Source organism: Mustela nivalis (assembly GCF_964662115.1).
Source record: "Mustela nivalis genome assembly, chromosome: 8".
NCBI lineage: Eukaryota > Metazoa > Chordata > Mammalia > Carnivora > Mustelidae > Mustela > Mustela nivalis.
This window is the reverse complement of record NC_139027.1, coordinates 131,376,566-131,398,680: the sequence shown is the minus strand read 5'-3', so window position 1 is coordinate 131,398,680 and position 22,115 is coordinate 131,376,566. Positions and strand designations below refer to the sequence as shown.

The 22,115-nt window shown below is 47.9% G+C and overlaps 1 protein-coding gene and 1 pseudogene across 6 annotated transcripts in view; one reads left to right on the top strand and one right to left on the bottom strand.

Moving 5' to 3' along the window:
- Nucleotides 1–22,115, bottom strand: part of EYA2 (EYA transcriptional coactivator and phosphatase 2) — a 272,621-nt gene that overhangs the window by 8,646 nt on the left and 241,860 nt on the right. For all 5 annotated transcript variants that reach the window (XM_082744870.1, XM_082744873.1, XM_082744874.1 and 2 more), the window contains 4 exons: nucleotides 20,157–20,215; nucleotides 15,866–16,026; nucleotides 13,014–13,128; nucleotides 11,931–12,052 (listed from right to left, as the gene is read on the bottom strand). In XM_082744870.1, the coding sequence (XP_082600996.1) occupies nucleotides 11,931–12,052; nucleotides 13,014–13,128; nucleotides 15,866–16,026; nucleotides 20,157–20,215 (457 nt within the window). The remainder of the gene's footprint in view (nucleotides 1–11,930; nucleotides 12,053–13,013; nucleotides 13,129–15,865; nucleotides 16,027–20,156; nucleotides 20,216–22,115) is intronic.
- LOC309871061 (protein S100-A10 pseudogene) lies at nucleotides 7,284–8,024 on the top strand (annotated as a pseudogene). Its single transcript has one exon. The product of its transcript is annotated as a protein S100-A10 pseudogene (transcript).

Genomic DNA, 22,115 nt, shown 5'->3' with positions numbered 1-22,115 from the left:
CATCGGAAGTGCTCAGCCGCGGCGTTACTGGCATGTGGGGCAGGACGGGGCTTTGCTGAGGGGGCTGCCCTGGTCCTGGGGTGGGGGGGTCCCTGGTCTCCACCCAGGAGATGCCTGTGACACCTCCTGCAGGTGAAAAATAAAACAACGTCTCCAGATGTTGCCAGAGATCTCCCGGGAGGCACAATGCTTCCGCACTCTGTTGGGAAGTACTGAGTTAGGTTATTCATTTACTGTCATCCCGGCAATCCTTACGGCATTGCAATGAACAGAATGCCCATTTTAGAGATAAAGAAACTGAGGCTGGCAGACGCCCCGAAGAAGAGCAGAGGAGTATCATCGACAGTAGTTATTATAATAACAACACAGCTCTTATCTGTGAGCACTTGTGCTCTGCTGGGAACATGTACTACCCCCTCGTGTCAGACGCTTACGGGGATTTTGATCCGTTTTTACAGACCGAGAAGCCACTTACCTGGGTCACCCGGCTAGCAAGCACAGAGCCGGGATTTGAACCTAGGCTGCCCCAGTTGCTTGAGCTCTGGGCTACTCTGTTCTGCTGCTCTAGGTAGGACTCAGCCCTGCTGGGACCGTTCTTCCCTCCGTGGGAGCCCCGAGCGGGTCAGAGCTGTGAATCCTGTCTTCTGAGGTAGCAGAATTGCATCACTACTTTGCCAAGCCTTTTGCTACAGGATGTGGAGTCTACTCCTCACCCTGCTGATACCGAGTTGGCCATGTGACTTGCTTTGACCAATGCTGGACCGCTAGAGACCTGCCACGGGAAGTGTGTGTGGGTGGTGTGGCTAGGCTCCCTTCACTTCTCCCGTCTGTCAGGAGAAGAAGGTGTCCCTGATGGCCGCAGGAGTGATGGTCCCACAGGGAGAGGATATACAGAACAGACCAGAGCCTGGACGTGGTCCCAGTGGAGCCACAGCGGGTTCCCCAAACGTGTGAGAGAAATAAATACCATTAGCCACTGAATGTTTGTTATGTGGCCTTATCAGAGCAGAAAACTGACCATTGAAAAAAGTGATGCTTTTAAAAAAAGTTAAAACCGGGAGCTGGAGGCCAAATTTCTATGCAGTCTCAACTCTGATTACCCTCAGTGTGTTGACCTACATCTCCCCAAGTGGGAAGGAAGTTGCTCTAACATGTCCCTGATGGCAGAATCAATGGGCTGAATGGAAATTTTAGATGTGCCTGGGTTACGGATTCCTTTCTTGCAAAATCTACAGAAGAAAGGTGCTGTTAAATGAAACTTTGCTTTAAAACTTTTATCATAGGACTGAATGGAGTCTTTGGCTTGTTCATGTTCATTGTGGGTTTTCCATACTCATCTGGCCACTGATTGGATCCCCTGTTCATGAGTCAGGTCATAAGACGTGTCGTTGTGGACCAGAGTTTCTCAAACATTCCAGAACTACCCTCACTGTTGTGACCAAATCTGGGAACTCCTGTTATGTAATCTTAAAAAATAACTTCCACTTCTATTTTTACTGAAATGAATTCATTTAAAAAGACAGAATAGAATCACTATATTAAAAAGAACACTAGATCGAGAATCCAAGATGACAGAGGAGTAGGAGACCTAAATTTCGTCGGGTCCCAGGAATTCTGCTAAATAGCTATCAGACCATCTCGAACACCTACGAACTCAATAGGAGATTGAAGCAAAGAATAGCAACAATTCTAAGCGACCACTTTCTGGAAGGTAGGACAGGCGGAGAAATGAATTCAAGGTAACATATGGGAAGACAGACAGCAGGGGGTGGGGCCGGCTCCAGGCAAGTGGTGGAGCAGAGCACAAAACTGGAAATTTTAGAAGTCTGTTCCACTGAGGGACGTCACTCTAGGGGCTAAGGGGTGGAGGGTGGAGCCCTCGCGGGGACAGTGTGGTCTCAGGTCCTGTGGGGTCACAGAAAGACCTGGGGTGTCTGTAGCAGAGCTGCAAGTTATTGGAGTGGGGAAGCCAGCTGCAGAGACAGAGACAAGGAGGGGGCTCTCGGCTCGGGGTTACTTAACCATGATCTGAGGCAGAGATGGGTCACTGTTCTTCAAGCAGGAACCCCACAAGTGGCAGATCTGGGGAGACCCACCTTCAGCGTGGCAGGAATGTGCTGGGTTTGGAGACTCCAAATGGGGCTGTGCACCAGAGAGAGAAACGCTCAGTCACAGGCTGGGGGAGTTCGGAGTGCAACCGGAGACCAGGGAGATGAGAGTGATTGACTGCTTTTCTACGAGGGTGCACTGAGGAGTGGGGCCCCCAGCTCTCAGCTCCTCTGGGCCAGAGACTGGGAGACCGCCATCTTCATTCCTGTCCTCCAGAGCTCTGCAGAAAGCCTTTAGGGAACAAAAGCTCCCCAGCATGAACCCAAGAACCTGAGCGGATTACTTAGCCCAGCCCCTGGCAAGGGCGGTACAATTCCTCCTCAGGCAAAAACAGTTCAGAATCACTACAACATGCCCCTCCCCCAGAAGACCAGCAAGAACATCCAGCCAAGACCAAGCTCATTGATCACTGTGGAACTCCAGAGCTAGGGGAAAGCAACACATAGAATTCATAGTTTTCCCATGATCCTTTCACCTTTCAAAGTTAAATTAAAAAATTTTTTTTCTTATTCTATGTTTTTAAATTTTTTCTATTCCATTTTAATATTTTAAAACTATTTTATCAATACCTTTAAAAATTTTTAAAAAATTTTTATTGTTATAGTCCTGTTTTATCCCTTCATTGTATTTAACCTTATTTTTTTGTATACATATAGGGGTTTTTTTCCTTTAAAAATTTGGGAAACAATTTTTTCTTTTTTTTTTTTTTTAAAGATTTTATTTATTTATTTGACAGGGAGAGATCACAAGTAGATGGAGAGGCAGGCAGAGAGAGAGAGAGAGAGAGAAGCAGGCTCCCTGCTGAGCAGAGAGCCCGATGTGGGACTCGATCCCAGGACCCTGAGACCATGACCCGAGCCGAAAGCAGCGGCTTTAACCCACTGAGCCACCCAGGCGCCCGGGAAACAATTTTTTCTAACGGATTAAAATATACCCTAAATGTAGCACATGGCTTTGTTCTAGTCTCCAGCCTGATCACATTCTTTCCTTTTTTTTCTTTTTTCAATCAACTTATCAATTCCTTTTTTAGAATCTTTTAGAATTTTGATCTTTACAGTCATATTCCATCCCTTCATCATGTTTACCCATATTTTTGTATATATATATTTTTTTCTTTCTTTAAAATTTTGAGAGGTTGTTTCTTCTAACAGACCAAAATACACCCCAAATCGTGTGTGGCTCTGTTCTATTCACCAGTCTAAAATATCGTTCCAATTTTAGTATATGTGCTGCTGAAGCGAGCACTCACCAGTCTAAAATATATACATGTATGTGTGTGTGTGTATTTTGTGTGTTTTTGTTTCCCCTTTTGTTCTCCCCCTGATTTCAGGTCTCTTCTGATTTGGTTAGAGTATATTTTTCTAAGGTCACTGCTACCCTTTTAGTATTTTGTTTTCTGGGGTCACAGCTACCCTTTTAGTATTTTGTTCTCTCATCCATCTATTCTTATCTGGATAAAATGACAAAGCATTAAAACTCACCACAAAAAAAAAAAAAAAAAAAAAAGGACAAGAGGCAGTACCAAAGACTAGGGACCTAATCAATACAGACATTGGTAATATGTCAGATCTAGAGTTCAGAATGACAATTCTCAAGGTGCTAGCTGGGCTCAAAAAAGGGATGGAAGGATCAGAGAAACCCTGTCTGGAGAAATAAAATCCCTTTCCAGAGAAATAAAAGAACTAAAATCTAACCAAGCTGAAATCAAAAAAGGTATTAATGAGGTGCAATAAAAAATGGAGGCTCTTACTGCTAGGATAAATGAGGCAGAAGAGAGAATTAGTGATGTATGTAGAAGACCAAATGACAGAATAATGAAGCTGAGCAAAGGAGAGACAAAACAACTCTTGGACCATGAGGGGAGAATTTGAGATATAAGTGATAACATAAGATGAAACAATATTAGAATAATTGGGGTCCCAGAAGAAGAAGAAAGAGAGAGAGGGGCAGAAGGCATATTGGAGCAAATTATAGTAGAGAATTTCCCTAATTTGGCAAAGGGAACAAGCATCAAAATCCAGGAGGCACACAGAATACCCCCTCAAAATCAGTAAAAATAGGTCCACACCCCATCATCTAATAGTAAAACTTACTAGTCTTAGTGACAAAGAGAAAATCCTGAAAGCAGCTCAGGACAAGAAGTCTGTAACATACAGTGGTAGAAATATTAGATTGGCAGCAGACCTATCCACAGAGACCTGGTGGGCCAGGAAGGGCTGGCATGATATATTCATAGCACTAAATGAAAAAAATATGCAGCCAAGAATACTATATCCAGCTAGGCTATCATTGAAAATAGAAGGAGAGATAAAAAGCTTCCAGGACAAACAAAAATTAGAAGAATTTACAAACACCAAACCAGTCCTACAGGAAATAGTGAAAGGGGTCCTCTAAGCAAAGAGAGAGCCTGAAAGTAGTAGACAAGAAAGGAGCAGAGACAATATACAGTAACAGTCACCTTACAGGCAATACAATGGCACAAAATTAATATCTTTCAATAGCTACCCTGAATGTAAATGGGTTAAATGCCCCAATCAAAAGGCTCAGCATATCAGAATGGATAAAAAAACCAAAACCTATCAATATGCTGTCTACAAGAAACTCACTTTAGACCCAAAGACACCTCCACATTTAAAATGAGGGGGTGGAAAACAATTTACCATGCTAATGGATATTAAAAGAAAGCTGGGGTGATAATCCTTAGATTAATTAGATGTTAAGCCAAAGACTATAGTAAGAGATGAGGAAGGACACTATATCATACTTAAAGGCTCTGTCCAACAAGAAGATTTAACAATTTTAAATGTCTATGCCCCTAACATGGGAGCAGCCAACTATATAAACCAATTAATAACAAAATCAAACACTTCATTAATAATACAACAATAGTAGGGGACTTTAACACCCCCCTCACTGGAATGGACAGATCATCCAAGCAAAAGATCAACAAGGAAATAAAGGCCTTAAATGCCACACTGGACTAGAGGCACATCACAGATATATTCAGAACATTCCATCCCAAAACAACAGAATACACATTCTTCTCTAGAGCACATGGAACATTCTCCAGAATAGATCACATCCTGGTCACAAATCAGGTCTCAACCAGTACCAAAAGATTGGGATCACTCCCTGCATATTTTCAGACAACAATGCTCTGAAGCTAGAACCTAATCACAAGAGGAAAGTTGGAAAGAACTCAAATACATGGAGGCTAAAGAGCATACTACTAAAGAATGAATACGTCAACCAGGAAATTAAAGAAGAATTGAAAAAATGCATGGAAACAAATGAAAATGAAAACACAACTGTTCAAAATATGTGGGACACAGCAAAGGTGGTCCTGAGAAGAAAGTATATAATGATACAAGCCTTTCTTAAGAAACTAGAAAGGTCTCAAGTACATAACCTAACCCTACACCTAAAGGAGCAGGAGAAAGAACAGCAAAGAAAGCCTAAACCCAGGAGGAGAAGAGAAATAATAAAGATCAGAGCAGAAATCAATGAAATAGAAACCAAAAGAACAGTAGAACAAATCAATGAAACTAGGAGCTGGTTCTTTGCAAGAATTCATAAGATAGATAAACCCCTGGCCAGACTGGTCAAAAGAAGAGAGAAAGGACCCAAATGAATAGACTCATGAATGAAAGAGGAGAGATCACGACCAACACCAAAGAAATACAAACAATTATAAGAACATATTATGAGCAACTATACGCCAGCAAATTTGACAATCTGGAAGAAATGGATGCATTCCTAGAGATGTATAAACTACCAAAACTGAACCAGGAAGAAATAGAAAGCCTGAACAGACCCATAACTGGTAAGGAGATTGAAGCAGTCATCAAAAATCTCCCAACAAACAAGAGTCCAGGGCAGATGGCTTCCCAGGAAAATTCTACAAAACATTTAAAAAAGAATTAGTACCTTTTCTCCTGAAACTGTTCTAAAAAATAGAAATGGGATGAAAACTTCCAAACTCATTTTATTAGGCTGGCATTATCTTGATCCCAAAACCAGACAAAGGAGAATCTCCCCATCAAAAAAGGAGAATTACAGACCAAAATCTTTGATGAACATGGATGCAAAAATTCTCACCAAAATACTAGCCAATAGGATCCAACAGTACATTAAAAGGATTATTCACCTCGACCACATGGGATTTATTCCTGGGCTGCAAGGTTGGTTCACCATCTGCAAATCAATCAATCTGATACATTGATAAAAGAAAGAACAAGAACCATATGATCCTCTCAGTAGATGCTGAAAAAGCATTTGACAAAGTATAGCATCCTTTCATGATCAAAACTCTTCACAGTGCAGGGATAGAGGGTTCATACCTCCATATCATCAAATCCACCTACGAAAAACCCACAGCAAATATCATTCTCAAAGTGGGAGAAACTGCGAGCTTGCTCCCAAAGGTCAGGAACTTGGCAGGGATGACCACTATCACCACTGCTATTCAACATTGTACTAGAAGTCCTCCCCTCAGTAATCAGACAACAAAAAGAAATAAAAAGCATCCAAATCAGCAAAGTAGAGATCAAACTCTCATTCTTTGCAGATGATATGATACTTTATGTGGAAAACTCAAAGACCCCACCCCCAAACTGCTAGAATTCATATGGGAATTCAGTGAAGTAACAGGATATAAGATCAATGCACAGAAATCAGTTGCATTTCTATACAACAATGAGACAGAAGAAAGAGAAATTAAGGAGTCAATCCCATTCATAACTGCACCCCAAACTATAAGATACCTAGGAACAAATCTAACAAAAGAGGCAAAGAATCTGTTCTCAGAAAACTACAGAATACCCATAAAAAAAATTGAGGAAGATACAAAGAAATGGAAAAACGTTCCACGCTCATGGATTGGAAGAACAAACATTGTTAAGATGTCTATGCTTGGGGCGCCTGGGTGGCTCAGTGGGTTAAAGCCTCTGCCTTCGGCTCAGGTCATGATCCCAGGGTCCTGGGATACGAGCCCCGCATCGGGCTCTCTGCTCAGCAGGGAGCCTGCTTCCCCCTTCTCTCTCTCTGACTGCCTCTCTGCCTACTTGTGATTTCTGTCTGTCAAATAAATAAATAAAATCTTAAAAAAAAAAAGATGTCTATGTTAGGCTCACTGGCCGCACGTCCCAGCCAGGCATTCATCCCTGCTATGCCTTGGGCCAAGGTTCCAACAGACCTCACCAAAATGCCGTCTCAAATGGAACATACCATGGAAACCATGATGTTCACGTTTCGCAAGTTTGCTGGTGATAAAGGCTACTTAACAAAGGAGGACCTGCGAGTACTCATGGAAAAGGAGTTCCCTGGATTTTTGGAAAATCAGAAAGACCCTCTGGCCATGGACAAAATAATGAAGGACCTCGACCAGTGCCGAGATGGCAAAGTGGGCTTCCAGAGCTTCTTCTCACTAATTGTAGGGCTCACCATTGCATGCAATGACTTTTTTGTAGTACACATGAAGCAGAAGGGAAAGAAATAGGCGATTTTGAGCACCATTCCTGCCCAATGAGAGTTCTGAAGGGTCTCTTAAGGAATCTGTCCCACAGCTTTCCCTGGTATAAAGGATTCCATTGGCAGTTGGGGACCCTCAGAAAATGTACAAGTAAAATCCAACCCCCATTTGAGAAGCAGAGAAAGAAAAGTCAGATAAGCTTTCGATTTTTATGTTGTTTGCATCCTCTTGCCCTCAATAAACAAATTCCTTTTTTTAGTTCCTTAAAAAAAAAAAAAGATGTCTATGCTACCTAAAGCAATCTATACATTTAATGCAATCCCTATCAAAATACCATCAACTTTTTTTCAAAGAAATGGAACATTTCCATATAAATGGAAATTTATATGGAACCAGAAAAGACCCCGAATAGCCAGAGGAATGTTGAAAAAGAAAGCCAGAGTTGGTGTCATCACAATTCCGACTTCAAGCTGTATTATGAAGCTGTATTCATCAAGATTGGTACTGGCCAGTATGCTACTGGCACAAAAACAGACACATAGATCAATGGAACAGAACAGAGAATTCAGAAATGGATCCTCAACACTGTGGTCAATTAATCTTTGACAAAGCAGAAAAGAATATCCAATGGTAAAATGACATTCTCTTCAACAAATAGTGTTGGGAAAATTGGACAGCCACATGCAGAAGAATGAAACTGGACCACACACACAAAGAGACTCAAAATGGATGAAAGACCTCAGTGTGAGACAGGAATCCATCAAAATCCTTGAGGAGAACACAGGCAGCAAGCTCTTCGACCTCAGTCGCAACAACTTCCTAGAAACATCGCCAAAGGCAAGGGAAGCAAGGGTGAACATGAACTATTGGGACTTCATCAAGATCAAAAGCTTTTGCAGCAAAGGAAATAGTCAATAAAACCAAAAGACAACTGACAGAATGAGAGAAAATATTTGCAAATGACATGTCAGATAAAGGGTTAGTATCCAAAATCTATAAGAATTAAACTCAACACTCAAGGAACAAATAATCCAATCAAGAAATGGGCAGAAGACATGAACAGATATTTCTGCAAAGAAGACATCCAAATGGCCGACACATGAGAAAGTGCTCAACATCACTCAGCATCAGGGAAATACAAATCAAAACCACAATGAGATACCACCTCACACCAGTCAGAATGACTAAAATTAACAAGTCAGGATATGACAGATGCTGGCGAGGATGTGGAAAAAGGGGAACCCTCCTACACTGTTGGTGGGAATGCAAGCTGGTGCAGCCACTCTGGAAAACAGCATGGAGGTTCCTCTAAAAGTAGGAAATAGAGCTATCCTATGACCTAGCAATTGCACTACTGGGTATTTACCCCAAAGATACAAATGTAGTGATCCAAAGGGGCATATGCACCCAAATGTTTATAGCAGCAATGTTCACAATAGCCAAACTATGGAAAGAGCCCTGATGTCCATTGACAGATGAATACATATACATACATTGGAATATTACGTAGTCATCAAAAAATGAACCTTGCCATTTACAACAATGTGGATGGAACTAGAGGGTATTATGCTAAGTGAAATAAGTCAATCAGAGAAAGACAGTTACCATATGATATGTGGAATTTGAGAATCAAGGCAGAGGATCTTAGGGGAAGAGAGGAAAAAGTTAAATAAGACAAAACCAGAGGGAGACAAATCATAAGAGACCCCTAATCTCAGGAAACAAACTGAGGGGTGCTAGAGTGGAGGGGGTAGCGGGGGTGGGGGTGGCTGGGTGATGGACACTGGGGAGGACATGTGTTGTGGTGAGTGCTGGGTGTTGTGTAAGACTGATGAATCACAGACCTGTACCCCTAAAACAAACACATAATCTGTTAATAATAATTTTAAAGAACCCAATCCCCTCACACCCATTAGGATAGTTATTATCAAAAAAGGAGAGAACAGAACAGATGTTGGTTGAGGATGTGGAGAAACTGGAACCCACGGGCCCTACTGGTGGGAATGCACAATGGTACGTCTGCTACGGAAAACAGTATGGCAGTTCCTCAAAAAATGAAAAATCACCCTACAACTCACCAATTCTAGCACCAGATATATATCCCAAAGAATTGAAAACAGAGTCTGAAGAGAGATTTGTATACCCATATTCATAGCAGCACTGTTTTACAACAGCCAAGAGGGCGAAGCAGTCCGAGTGTCCTTAGACGGATGAATGGATAAAGAAAATGTAGCACAGACATAAATGGACTATTACTCAGATTTTAAAAGGAACAGGATTCTGACACAGGCCACATCATAGAGAGGACCCTTGAGGACATTATGTTACGTGAAATAAACCAGTCACCAAAAGAAATATTCTATGATTCTATTTCTACGAGGTCCCCAGAGCAGTCATTCCTAGAGGCAGAAAGTAGAAGGGTGTTTGCCGGGGGCTGGGGTCAGGCAGGAACGGGGACTTCCTGTTAAATGCAGGCCCCGCTGCAGGTCTACAAGATGGAAAGAGCCCTGGAGCTAGACGGTGGGGATGGTGGCACCATGGTGTGAACATGGCTCGCATCCCTGGACTGTGCACTGAGAAACGGTGAAGATGATAAATTTCATGCTACGTATATTTTCCCACATTTAAAGATATAAAGTATTTAAGAAAGAGGTTCTCAAGAAGCCTGCAAAGGCACATGACTACGGCGTGCAGAAAGACAATGACAGGGTGACCAAGGCCTGCTGCAGAAGCTCTTGTGGGCGTCAGGGCCTGAGTTTTATGATTTTTAAAACCTAAAAACCTAAAAGCACTTTTCTGTAATGTTTAGAGCTGGAACTTGAGTAAAGGCAAAAACTGCTCTGGGGAAATGCTTCTAAAGTACTACAATTTTTTTGTTATTGGTCCAGAAAAAAACAAGGTTAAAAATTTCTAATTAAAAGCATCTTAACTCGAGTTGCCTGGGTGGCTCAGTGGGTTAAGCCTCTGCCTTCAGCTTGGGTCATGATCTCAGGGTCCTGGGATTGAGTCCCGCATCGGGCTCTCTGCTCAGCAGGGAGCCTGCTTCACCCCTGCCTCTCTGCCTACTTGTGATCTCTCTCTCTGTTAAATAAATAAATAGAATCTTTAAAAAAAAGCATCTTAACTAGATTTATTTTGTATTATTACATAGTTTTAGGTGATGTAAGAATAATAAACCCCAGCTCCTCCCTCTGGGAAACCAATGGGACTTGCCCTGATGATAAATGATGCTGTTCATTTCTAGGTAAATTCTCTTATCTGATGGAAGCTCTGAGCCTAAGGCTTGTTCTCTTTGCTAATAAAGATTATCAAGCATTAAGAGAGGTGTCAAAGCAAGATAACACTAAACTGAGACTCTCTCCTTAAAAGAGAAAAAAAAAAAACTGAAGAAAAACCCAAATTTTCTGTGTGGTTCAAGGTTAGATTCCAGGTTATTTGACAACTTGTACCACCTAAATTAAAATCACCTCATGTGCCATGCTGTGGTGGAAGCTATTTTCCTTTTTTATTTTTAAGATCTTATTTATTCATTTGATAGAGAGACACAGAGAACATGAGCAGGAGGGAGAGGGAGAAGCAGACTCCCTCCTGAGAAGGGAGCTGGACGTGGGGCTCCATCCCAGGACCCTGAGATCATAACCTGAGCCGAAGGCAGATGCTTAATTGACTAAGTCACCCAGGCGCCCCTATTTTCCTCTTAGTAATAGAGTACCATGACTTACCTATGTTCATGGCACTTAGCTACATTTGTAGAAATGGACTACATTTCCCAGCCTCCCATGCCACTACTCGTGGCCATGTGACTAAGCAGGGGCCAATAGGAGGTGAGTAGAAGCACCAGGCATCCCAAACGGAGTTCTGGCTTTAAAACATTCGACATGTATTACTCCTTCCTCCTTCCCCTCTTCCCGGACGTCGGAATAACAGTGTGGCAGGATTCTGATTTAACCACACGAGAATAAAACCGCAGGGGATGGTGGAAAAATAAGGGGGGAAGAGGACAGAGTTGCCCCACTAGCCTGCATCAGTCACCTCCAGTCTGTTGACATGCGCGAGAGAAAGGAGCTCGGATTCTGATGTAAGCCCTTGTATTCCGTGTGTGTCTGTCACAGCAGGTTTGCAGGTATCCTTACTAATACCCACACTTCAGAAAGCGATGCCCCTAACCACCTTCTCTGGGAGCTGAGGTTAAAGCGAGTGGTTTGCGGGATTGTTCTGGGGATCCGAGTCATGCCCACAGACCAGTTCTTTAACTTCCTTAGTGCTGTTTTCCTTAAGCTTCCCAAACGCGGGATGAAGAGCTAGCCTCACCCTTCCTCCCTGCATCACCCCGAGGCTGGGTTCTCCCTACCTGTCTTGGTTGCACTGTAGATGTTCTCAATAGGAAACACGGAGCCCAGTCCATACAGCAGGACTTTGGCTAAGGCAGGGATTAGTTGCGTGGTAGTGACCAGCACGTTGACACAGTTGGGCCTGAGGACAAAGAAGACTTGGGTCAGAACACCAAGGCCAGGCCTCCTCACCCTGCAGCATGAGCCTGGAGTTGGCAGGAGCTCTGGTGGGGTTTGGAGTTCTGGTTAAGTCATCTTCAGGCGAGGGGAGGCCCAAAGTTCCTTCAGCTATTCCTCTCTTAGGCCTGAGGCTGCCTGGCACATGGAGACGCAATACTGTAATATTATTTACAGAGTTAGAATGTAATACTTAAGTAAAACAAATGCTTCTTGTAAGGACACACACATCGCTGCAGCCACCTTTCAGGGAGAGAAATGAGGAATACGGATCAGTGTAGGACAACAGGGAGCGGTGAGGACTGGGGCAAACTGGAAAAGGCCTGCCAGTTCTGATATTTTGACAGAACCTAGAAATATGGAGCTATGGATTCCTTTCCCAGTCTCTGGGACAAAATGTGTATCAAACAGGACATATCCGTGGGACTGAGCTGGCTCATGGGCCAGCATCTTGTCACCATTCACATGCTGGGTCACAAGATTTTTGGACGCTGGTGCAGAGAGTTACTTGTTCTCTGGCTCAGATGATCTTGTTAAAGAGCAAGAGGCAATTTATTGGGAGGCCTGGAATGAAACCAGACCCTCCTTACCTTGTAATCGCCCCCCCCAGGTGGTCTGCAGCAATGGTTTTCAGAGGGCTTTGTTGTGACCAGCAGGTGTTGTGGGCAACAGTGGATGGGACAGACCAGCCTACGTGCAAAGGTCTTTGGCTCTGCTGGACCCCGAGAAGTCTCAGCACCTGTTTGCTCAGCGGTGGTGCAGGGTGTCCATGTTTCCGTGTGAGACCTCAGCTTTATCAAAGGTCCGGAAAGTGTGCAAGTGAGAACTGGGAGAGTCCAATTCTCCAAGTATGGAAACGGAGGAACCCCTGCCCTCCAATGGGAGAAAGTTCAAGGGCAGGAAGGCAAACGGAGGCTCCCACCTACCGGGAATTGATGAGGTTAAGCGCCTTCAGAGAGTGGGTCAGCCAGAGGTCGGTCAAGGCTTCCAGCTCGGCTCGGAGCTGTAGCCAAGTCTCTCTTTTGGGAGCTCCTATCAAACCTATGGATAAGGGAAATAAAGACGTGGTATTTATCATTTGAGGGGTCTGGGGGGTGGTGGCTAGGGAAGGGGAGTCTAGCTACAGGTACCCCAAGGTTTCAAATCAGAGGATACCCAAGGTCAACTTTATCCAGTAATTTTAATCTGACTTTGGGATGGATTGATCAGTCATCCTCGCCGGTGACTGGTACATTCATCCACACACCCACCGGTCCGCCCTTCCCTCCCTCTGCCCATCCATCCATCCAACAAAGAATGTGGGAGTCCCTGCTGTGTACTCAGTATTGTAATAGGCACTGCATATGCAGATGAACAAAAAAATGCAGATCATAGCATTTATACTGTTACCGTGAAGATAAAAAATGAATAAGAAAACGTTTATGGAGTGCTTACTGTGTGTATGGCCTGGGCTTTTAATGATTTATTTCCTTCATTTTCACCGTGACCCTAGAGGTGGACCTTTTGTCTTTTTTTTTAAATTGAGATATAATTGACAACACTGTGTAAGTCAGGTGGAGAAGCTGAGGCTTAGTGAGGTCAACAGACTTGCTCACCGCAGGAAGCGGGGAGACAGAAGGGACACCAAGGCAGCAGGCTGTCTAGACCTGTCGAGTCTGTCAGCCATCAAGGCCCTTGAGATAAAGTTAAGCCTCCTGAGCCCCGGCCCCTGAGCCTGCTTAGTTCCTGGTCTCATTTCTTGCCATTGCCCTGCTGTCCTTCTGTTCCCTCCCCAGTGGCCTCCTCTTTGTCCCCTGACACACCAAGTCCCTTTGCACACCTCATCTGAGAGCCTAGACCCCTCTTCATATCTTATCCTCCCTTTTGGCTAAGTCCTTCACACTCCGTTTCAATGTCATTTCTTCTGGAATCTGGAAGGCCTGCCCTGGTCAGGTGTCTATTTCACACTCTCCCAACACCCTGCACCCCTTGTCCATCGCACTTGTCACAACCAGGATTTCACACCCATCTGTGTGATCGTGTGTTCAGTGTCTGCTTTGCTCACCATGCTGTTGGCCCCACAAGGTTTTGTTCACCACGGCGGAACCAGCCCCTGGGCGGCGCTATCACAGGGGCTGGCGTGCGGTTGGTGCCGAATCGGTATTTGTTCAAGGGAGAAGGGATTCCCTGGGACACACTGCTGTAGAAGGTCTCTGGCTCGCCTTCTCTCTGCACCTCGCTCACAGCCCTTAATAATGATACAAACTGCTGGGCGCACGGGACCATAGAGTTTACAAGAGGCTTCACATGTGCTTCCGCGGGCAGCCAGCTGGTCAACAACCCCTCCTACTTTGCACCTGCTAGGGAAGTAGGCTTCTAGCTTCTGTCTGCTTGCCCCCAACCCGCAGCTTTTCCCCAGGCTGGTCTCCTTCCCCAGACAAGAGCAACATTCAAGAAATGCTCACTGCGCGGCGGCACAGTTCCAAGCCAGTCCCATGTGTTAATTCGTATTATCCTGACATTTATCCTAGGAGTCGGGCAGCATCTGAGGAAACTGAGGCACACATGGGTTAAGTAACCCGCTCAAGGGTTCTAACAGGATGTGGCAGAGGGAGGTGTAAAATCAGGCAAAGGCCTCTGAACCCAGCCCTGCCTCCTGATGTGGATCTGTTAAGCCTTTTCTATTTTCATCCTATTTCTTGGGGATGTCTCTCTTCTGAGCACAACTTCCCAAACCCTCGGGATCCTGGGCTGTGTGGTGTCCCCCCAGGCTGGAGACTGCAGCCCTCACCAGGCTAGTTCTGTGATGCAGAGAGAGCTGGGGGAGAGGAGTGGGGGAGGGAGCATGCAGAAACTGGGGTGGGGGCAGGGGGGCTCCCCACCGTATCCTGCCTGCTGCAGGCTCCCTTCGCCTGTTGACACACTGGGCAGTTTCCCCTCAGCTTAGGGGAGAGCAGAGCAGCCCGACAGGAGCCCTGGGCGCTTCCTGGGGCTTAACCTAGAGGAGGAGCGGGTGGCCTCGGTTGGCCGACTCCGTTGGCCGCATCAGGGCAGCTGAGCAGGCAGGGCTGAGCCTCACTCTCGCCGTCCACAGACTTGGGTGTGAGAGGCCACGGAGTGTGGGCAGAGGTGGCAAAGAAGCCGGCGGCTTTCACCTTGACCGCACATCAGGGCCTGAACCCTGGGATTCCAAGATCAGAGCTGGAAATGCCTCAGGTGGTTCCAGTCTGAGAACCAGCAGCTTCCAGGCCTTCTCCAACGTCAGCGTTTCCAACAGCTTACCTGGGAATCTTGTTTAAAATGCTGATTCTGACCCAGTGGCCTGAAGTGGGTCCCTAGAGTCTGACAACAAAGGTGATGCTTACGTGGCTGGTCCGCAGCCCACTGTCTGGGCAGCAGGGACTGAAGCCACCGGTCCCCCAACTCCAGCGAGTGCCGGAGTCGCCCAGGATGTGTTGGAACACAGGTGGCCGGGCCACCCCAGCCTCAGAGCACACCTGATGTAGCCGTGGGGTGGGAGGCTGGCCCCCAAACCCGCTCCACTGCCCGTGGGCTGCGGGATCCCGGGCAGGCTGCATCGTCTATTCCTGCATCTCCCGCAACCCCGAGTGAGGACGTGGAGATGCTCGTGTCCCCTTCCAGAGCGTGCCCTGAAGGTGCGCACTGAGCAAGCTATTGTCTGCACATGCAAGGGACCACGGCCACCCTTGACCCTGCCTCGGTGAGGGGTGCGGCCTGAGCAGGGCAGTCCCCCCCCCAACCGCCCGTCGCCCCCGGCGGGGGGGCTCCGACCACTCACCACCGACGTTGTTCTTGTAGGTGTTGTACATCTCCTTAACCCGCCGGTAGCGGAAGGCCAGCTTCCTCATCCAGTCCACGCCGCCGTGGACGCCGGAGCCCAGGCACATGTTGGCTCCCGGGGCCGAGCTGTGGAAGCCGTCGGCCGAGAAGTTGTACGTGCTGGGGGGAGGGAGGGGAGAGACAGGGATGGTGGGCGGTGGGCGTGAAGCCCGCGCGGGGGCCAAGCTAGGATAAGCCCCGCCCCCTTTAGAATTAGAAGCTAGAAGGGAATTCCAAAAAAATGGTTGCAGCTGGTTCATCCCGACAGAAGAGTCCAGAAGGAAACATGTTAGTTCCCGCTACTTCGATCTCCAGATCAGCGCTGCTCCATGTTCCCTGGAAGGCCTGGCTGCCAGCCCTTTCTTCCCACGCTGTGACATCTCCCTGTCTTTCACAGAAATAATCCTAGCCTGATTTTTTTTGATTTGTTAAATGAGGCAGAGCTGATTGCTGGTGCTTCGCAGACACAATCCTCCGGTCCGGATGCAGCCTGCCGGCCTAAGCGGCGCTCTGTGTGGACTGGGGACGAGTCCGAGGGTCTCACGGAGCTGACGACAGAGGCGGCAGCTGGGAACGCGAACAGGGGAGTGGGGGCGAGTCGCCGCCGACAGCAACCAGCACGTGAGAATGAAAACCTCAACGTGCCAGAGACCCCCATCTTCTTTCCCCTCCGCCAGAAACCTTGCTGGAGGTTTGCAAAATCACAGCGTTGCAGGGGAAAACCAGAGCGGGACAAGGGATGTGTCTCGAGCAGGACCCAAAGCTTCAAAGATGAGTCTCTTCCCAGGGGCACCTGTGCGGCTCAGTCGGTTCAGCGTCGGAATCTTGATTTTGGCTCTGGTCGTGATCTCAGGGTTGTGAGATCGAGCCCCGCATGGGGCCCCACTGTGGGCGTGCAGCCCGCTTGAGATGGTCTCTCTCTTCCTCTGTGCCCACCCCCCCAACCCCCACTGAGTCTCCTCCTGGAAAAGAAGAGCAGGAGGAGACGGGTCAGTGTGGTTCTCTGGCTGTTTCAGGGAGTGAGTCTGGCTGATTTCCCCCCTCTTGTACTACTTCGCACTTTCTAGATGTTCTAGAAATAAAGACATGTTATTTTTTTACAAAGATGTGCTGCAGCAGGAATGAGGCAAAACTTGGAAATTGTATCTCATGTCCGTCCCTGGGCTTCAGGGCTCTGCTGCTGCGGAGATCAAAGGACACTTGGAAAGTGTGAGGTGCTGGGTCACGCTCCCTGTGCGGCATCTGCCGTGTCCAGCGCCCGACTGCAGCGTGATGGGACATGCCACTGTGACCGCCCCTACTGTGCCTGGGGCTCAGCCTTGCTCGAGCAGAGGCCAGACCCTTAGGGGCTCCCTGGGACATGCAGGCCAGGACACTGGCCCGGGTGACTTGATCCTCAGGGCCTCAGAGGTAGACTCTGAGGACCCGTCTGCAGCCTCATGTCGAGCAGCAGTGAACTTGGGAGCCAGAACAGTCCTTCACCCCGAAACTCCTCCTTGGTCATGGCCTTTCAAGCAGTGGCCTGCTCTCCCTTCTCAGTCTCTTCAGAAGTCTCTGCAGAAGCCACGATCAGGTGTGACCTTCCGCGGGTGCTCACAGGAGATGGTGCCACAGACATGCAGGACCTCCTGGGCCAGCACCCGCCACAGCACACCCACCACGTCGGACCCACCTTGGGAGCTCCCTTGTTGCTGGATGGGGTGGCAGGGTCCACATGGTGTGGGGGAGAGTCTGTGACACAGAGCCATCGTAGGCAGAATGGCCCCTCTGGTGGCTACTGATCCCAGGGCTGACCACCGTGAGAGGCTGGGCGTCAGCTCCGGGATCAGTCACGGCTGCTGGAAGGCTGCATGGATCTGGTTGGTGAAGGTTCTGGGAGGGAGGTGGCCTGCCATGGGACTGGCCCCCGCAGCAGCAGCAGCAGCACGACACAGCTCACAGGCCAGTATTCCCAGAGGCTAGGACATGGCCATCAGCGAAGTCTTCAACGGCGACCACGTGACGAGCTGCCTGTGGGGCTTCTCCCATGTTCTCTTCAGATTTATGATGTATGCGCCAATGCTCTTTTATTTTCTTTTAAGATTTTATTTATTTATTTTTAAAAGATTTTATTTATTTGACAGAGAGAGAGAAATCACAAGTAGGCAGAGAGGCAGGCAGAGAGAGAGAGGGGAGGAAGCAGGCTCCCTGCGGAGCAGAGAGCCCGACGTGGAGCTCGATCCCAGGACCCTGGGATCATGACCCGAGCTGAAGGCAGAGGCTTTAACCCACTGAGCCACCCAGGCGCCCCAAGATTTTATTTATTTAATAGAACACAAGAGAGGGAACACAAGCAGGGGGAGTGGGAGAGGGAGAAGAAGGTTCCCCGAGGAGCAGAGAGCCTGATGCGGGGCTTGATCCTAGGACCCTGAGATCATGACCTGAGCCGAAGGTAGATGCTTAATGACTGAGCCACCCAGGGGCCCTGCGCCAATACTCTTCCCTCTGTGCATATACGGATCCGTGTGGAAGTCAAGGGTGGTGCCACCTAAGTGAGTTCCGGCTGCAAGGAATTTGAGGACATCCTCCTGCCCCAGTGGCAGGACATCAAGGGCTTGGGACATGGTGGACGTTTCCTTTAAGTTATGAAGGGAACCCAGGACTACGCCTTAAGGATCCCTCTCAGAGTAGTGTGGAAAGGCCAGATAATTGGTTCTTGAGAAAGAACACAACATGCTAAGAACTCCGAGGACACCCTGGGGGAGGTCCCTGGATGTTCTGCCCAGAAAACAGGAGGGTAGGGAAGGACATTCATGAACCCTACGACCCCCACGTACCAGCTGTGTGAGGTTCCGCAGGTTACTTAACCTCTCTGTGCCTCCCCTTCCCCAGCTGTCAAATGGGGAGGAAGAGAAGAGCATGTGTTGCTCCCTGCGGTAACCGGGAAGATGAGGGAGTTAATGCACAAAAGACACCCGGGATAGGGCGTGGTGCAAAATAAGGGCATTACCAAGGTGGGTTTCTGCTGTGAACTGAAGTAAACAAGAAAGGGTATTTGATACTTGGTGCCCGGCACACAGTAGGTACTCAAAAGAGACTTCTCAAATGAATGCATGAAGAAGTTGGTGTCTATGGGGAAAACCATCCTTGAATGGTGGGTTCTGGAAGTGAGGTCCCAAACAGCTCAGCATGAGACGGCCTTCAGCGGAACCTGCTCTCAGTCCCATACCAGCCAGCTACAGGGGAGATGTTATAAACACGGAATCCTGGTTGCTCATTGCCGTGAAGGGAAGAGTGGTTCCCAGCTATGACGTCGTGGAAAGGGCACAGTTAACCTTGATCTGGGGTTTATTTACTCCACAAATAGAGAAGCCCCGGCTGGCACTGGAGCCTTGCTCCTTGCCAGTCCTGACTGCAAGGGATTTTCAGAATGGCTAATTAATAAGAAGCAGGTGCCTGCCTATCCCTCCTAGTACTGCTGGGCTTTGAAAAGACCTGCAGGGCCCAGTGACAGAAGCTTTGATTTCTTTCTTTGGAGAAAAGATGGAAGACACATCGAGGAAGCAAACACTAAGTGAAGTTCCTGGTCCCATAAGCAAAACACCATGCAGTCTAGTAATATTTTTGATGGGGCAGGAGTTACTACTGGTTTGGGATAATTTTGGATAAGCACAGATTAACTATGGCTCCATTTTTATAAGGTTTTCTCAGGGGCAGGCTTGGAACATTCCAGCCACATTCCTCTGAAAGCTGTCTCGTTTTGAGCGGTGGGATACCTTATTTCTGGAACCCATGTCCTACCCGGGTTTTCCCCTAGAAACTAGACATACCGCTTACTTGGTCAAGAAATATTTTTTTGAGTATCGACTGTATCAACATTTATATTAAATAATATATGTATGCTAATGAAGCAATCAAGCCTTTGAAGAAGGGGTGCCAAACTCTTGGTGGTGGTAATTCTGGGAGGCAAGGTCAGAAGCGGTGTTTGATTTTTTTATTTTTTAACCAGTATGCATGCATTACTTTAGGCAGCTGACAAGAAATCGCCGAGAGGTGAACATAAGCAGAGTGACAGAGAGTCTCTGGAAATCTCTGTGACTGGGTGATGCGGAGGAGGCTGCAGGCTGGGGAGTGGGGCTGCGACCTGGGGCTCTGACCCAGGCAGGTACGCTCACCCTCATAACACAGCCCGCCTCTCCTCTCCGCTTCTGGTGGAAGGCAAGCTCAATAACCAATCAAAAGGGGGCAGTTTGGGCTCCCCAAATTCCTACCTCAGGTCTTGCCCGTTGTCATCAGATGAGACGTCGTCAACGTGGATCTGGTCACAGTCCTACGGAGAATGTGGCAAGAGGAGAAAAAGAGGAAGTGTGACTGTAGTCTCTGAGAGCGAGTCAGTTTCATAAGCTGAGCACTGCCGTAGGAGTCAGGAGTCCTGGATTCTACTGTGAGCTTTGCTCCTAAAGGTTAGGTGACCTCCCATGAAGTCTCATGCCTTCTGTTGCCTTTGGGACCCTTGTAAACAAGGTTGGCTGTTGAGGGGGAGTGATCGTGTAATCTATCATGCACACCCAGACTGTTTTGCAAGTAAAGGGACTGCTGATAAGATTGCAGTGGGAGGACGGGCACAAAACAGGACCACCTGCCTCTGCCCTTGGGTGTGTGAGGACATATGGGCATCCAGGCCCTGCGGTCAAAGCCTTTGCCTTAATCAAGGTATGTCCTCTGCGTGGAAGGCTCTTCTGCCTTCATTCGTGCAGGGAACCTTGGATCGATCAAGCATTCACTTCCAGAGGCAGCCCCTTCCCCAGACCCCCTCTGTGTCCCGTGATCTGTGGCCAGCACGGATCGGGTACTTATCATAATGTGTAATGTACGAGGCTTGCCATTCCACAGACTCCCGTGCCCTGCTGCTCTCCACCACTCACACACGGCTCAGTTCTCTTTGGGCAAACATCTTAGTACGGGTGAGTTAAGACCGAGGGGAGGAGATGACGGAGGTGGGCACGTGACCCAGGCCCAACCAATCAGAGGGACCCAGGAGCCTTCCGGCCTCAGTGATGGTGTGAAAGGGGAGCATGTGGTCTAAACTAGACCAGTGAGGGCCGGCCCGGGACTCTGGCTGGGACCTTGGGGAGGGGGCTTCTCCTCTAGCGCAGCTGCAAGGTGGTGGGATTCAGCCTGGAGAAAAGCGGATCTGAGAGCTGGAGAGGGATGAGGCCCTGATCACAGGATTTGATCCCCGGGATCCAGCCCCAGCTGAAGCCAGAAACCAGACCACCCCGACCGCGGTAACCTGAGTAATTAATACCCCCCCTCCATCTCCCAAATGTCCATGCCCCAATTCCAGGCTCCTTATATGGCGAAAGGGACTTTGCAAAGGGATTAAGTTAAAGGTCCTGAGATGGGGACATTATTCTGGATTATCCAGGTGGGCCCTACGTGTAATTACAGGGGGTCCTGTGAGTGAGAAGCAGAGGGGTATTGGACGACGGAGAGAATAGGACTGGGATGGCACTGGGATGGCACAAGCCCAGACATATAGGTACCCACTAGACACCACAAAAGGCCCAGACTCCTCCCCTCAGAGCCTCCAGAGGAAACCAGCCTTGCCAGCGTCTTCAGCCCATTGAGACCGCTTCTGGACACCCGGCTTCCAGAACAATAAGGGGACACTCAGCTTAAACCACTGAGTGTGTGGGGATCAGTTACAGCCACCACAGGAAATGACTCCCTGGGCTCTTCGGTTTGAGCTAGTGGGGTTGGATTTCTGTCACTTTGCAACCGGGTCACATAACCGCCTCCCTGAAGCTACACGCAACATCCAGCCAGAGGGGTCACCTCAGCCCCCGCCAGGAAGTCCAGCCAGGTAGGTGGCAGGAGGACCAGGCGAAAACCGTGAGCGTGCTGTGCCTGTTCCGGCTCCTGGTGAACCCCAGGCTCTGGAATCTGACCACCTCCTGGCTGTGTGACCTCGAGCCAGTGGCATAACCACCCTGAGCCTCCAAGGTCGCCTTGGAAAAATGCGAGACAGAGGAAGCTCCTTCACGGGCTTGGCGTGAGGAGAAGGGAGGTGCTGGGCTAAATGCACCTAGCGCGGGGGCTGGGACATGGCAGGTGTGGCATGAATGGTAGTTTCCATTATTGTGTTAAGATTCAGGAGTGTCCACATTTTGGTTGCAAGGTAATTTCAGGAGGCAGGTGTCTCCTGGAAAACACTACAAGGGGGAGGG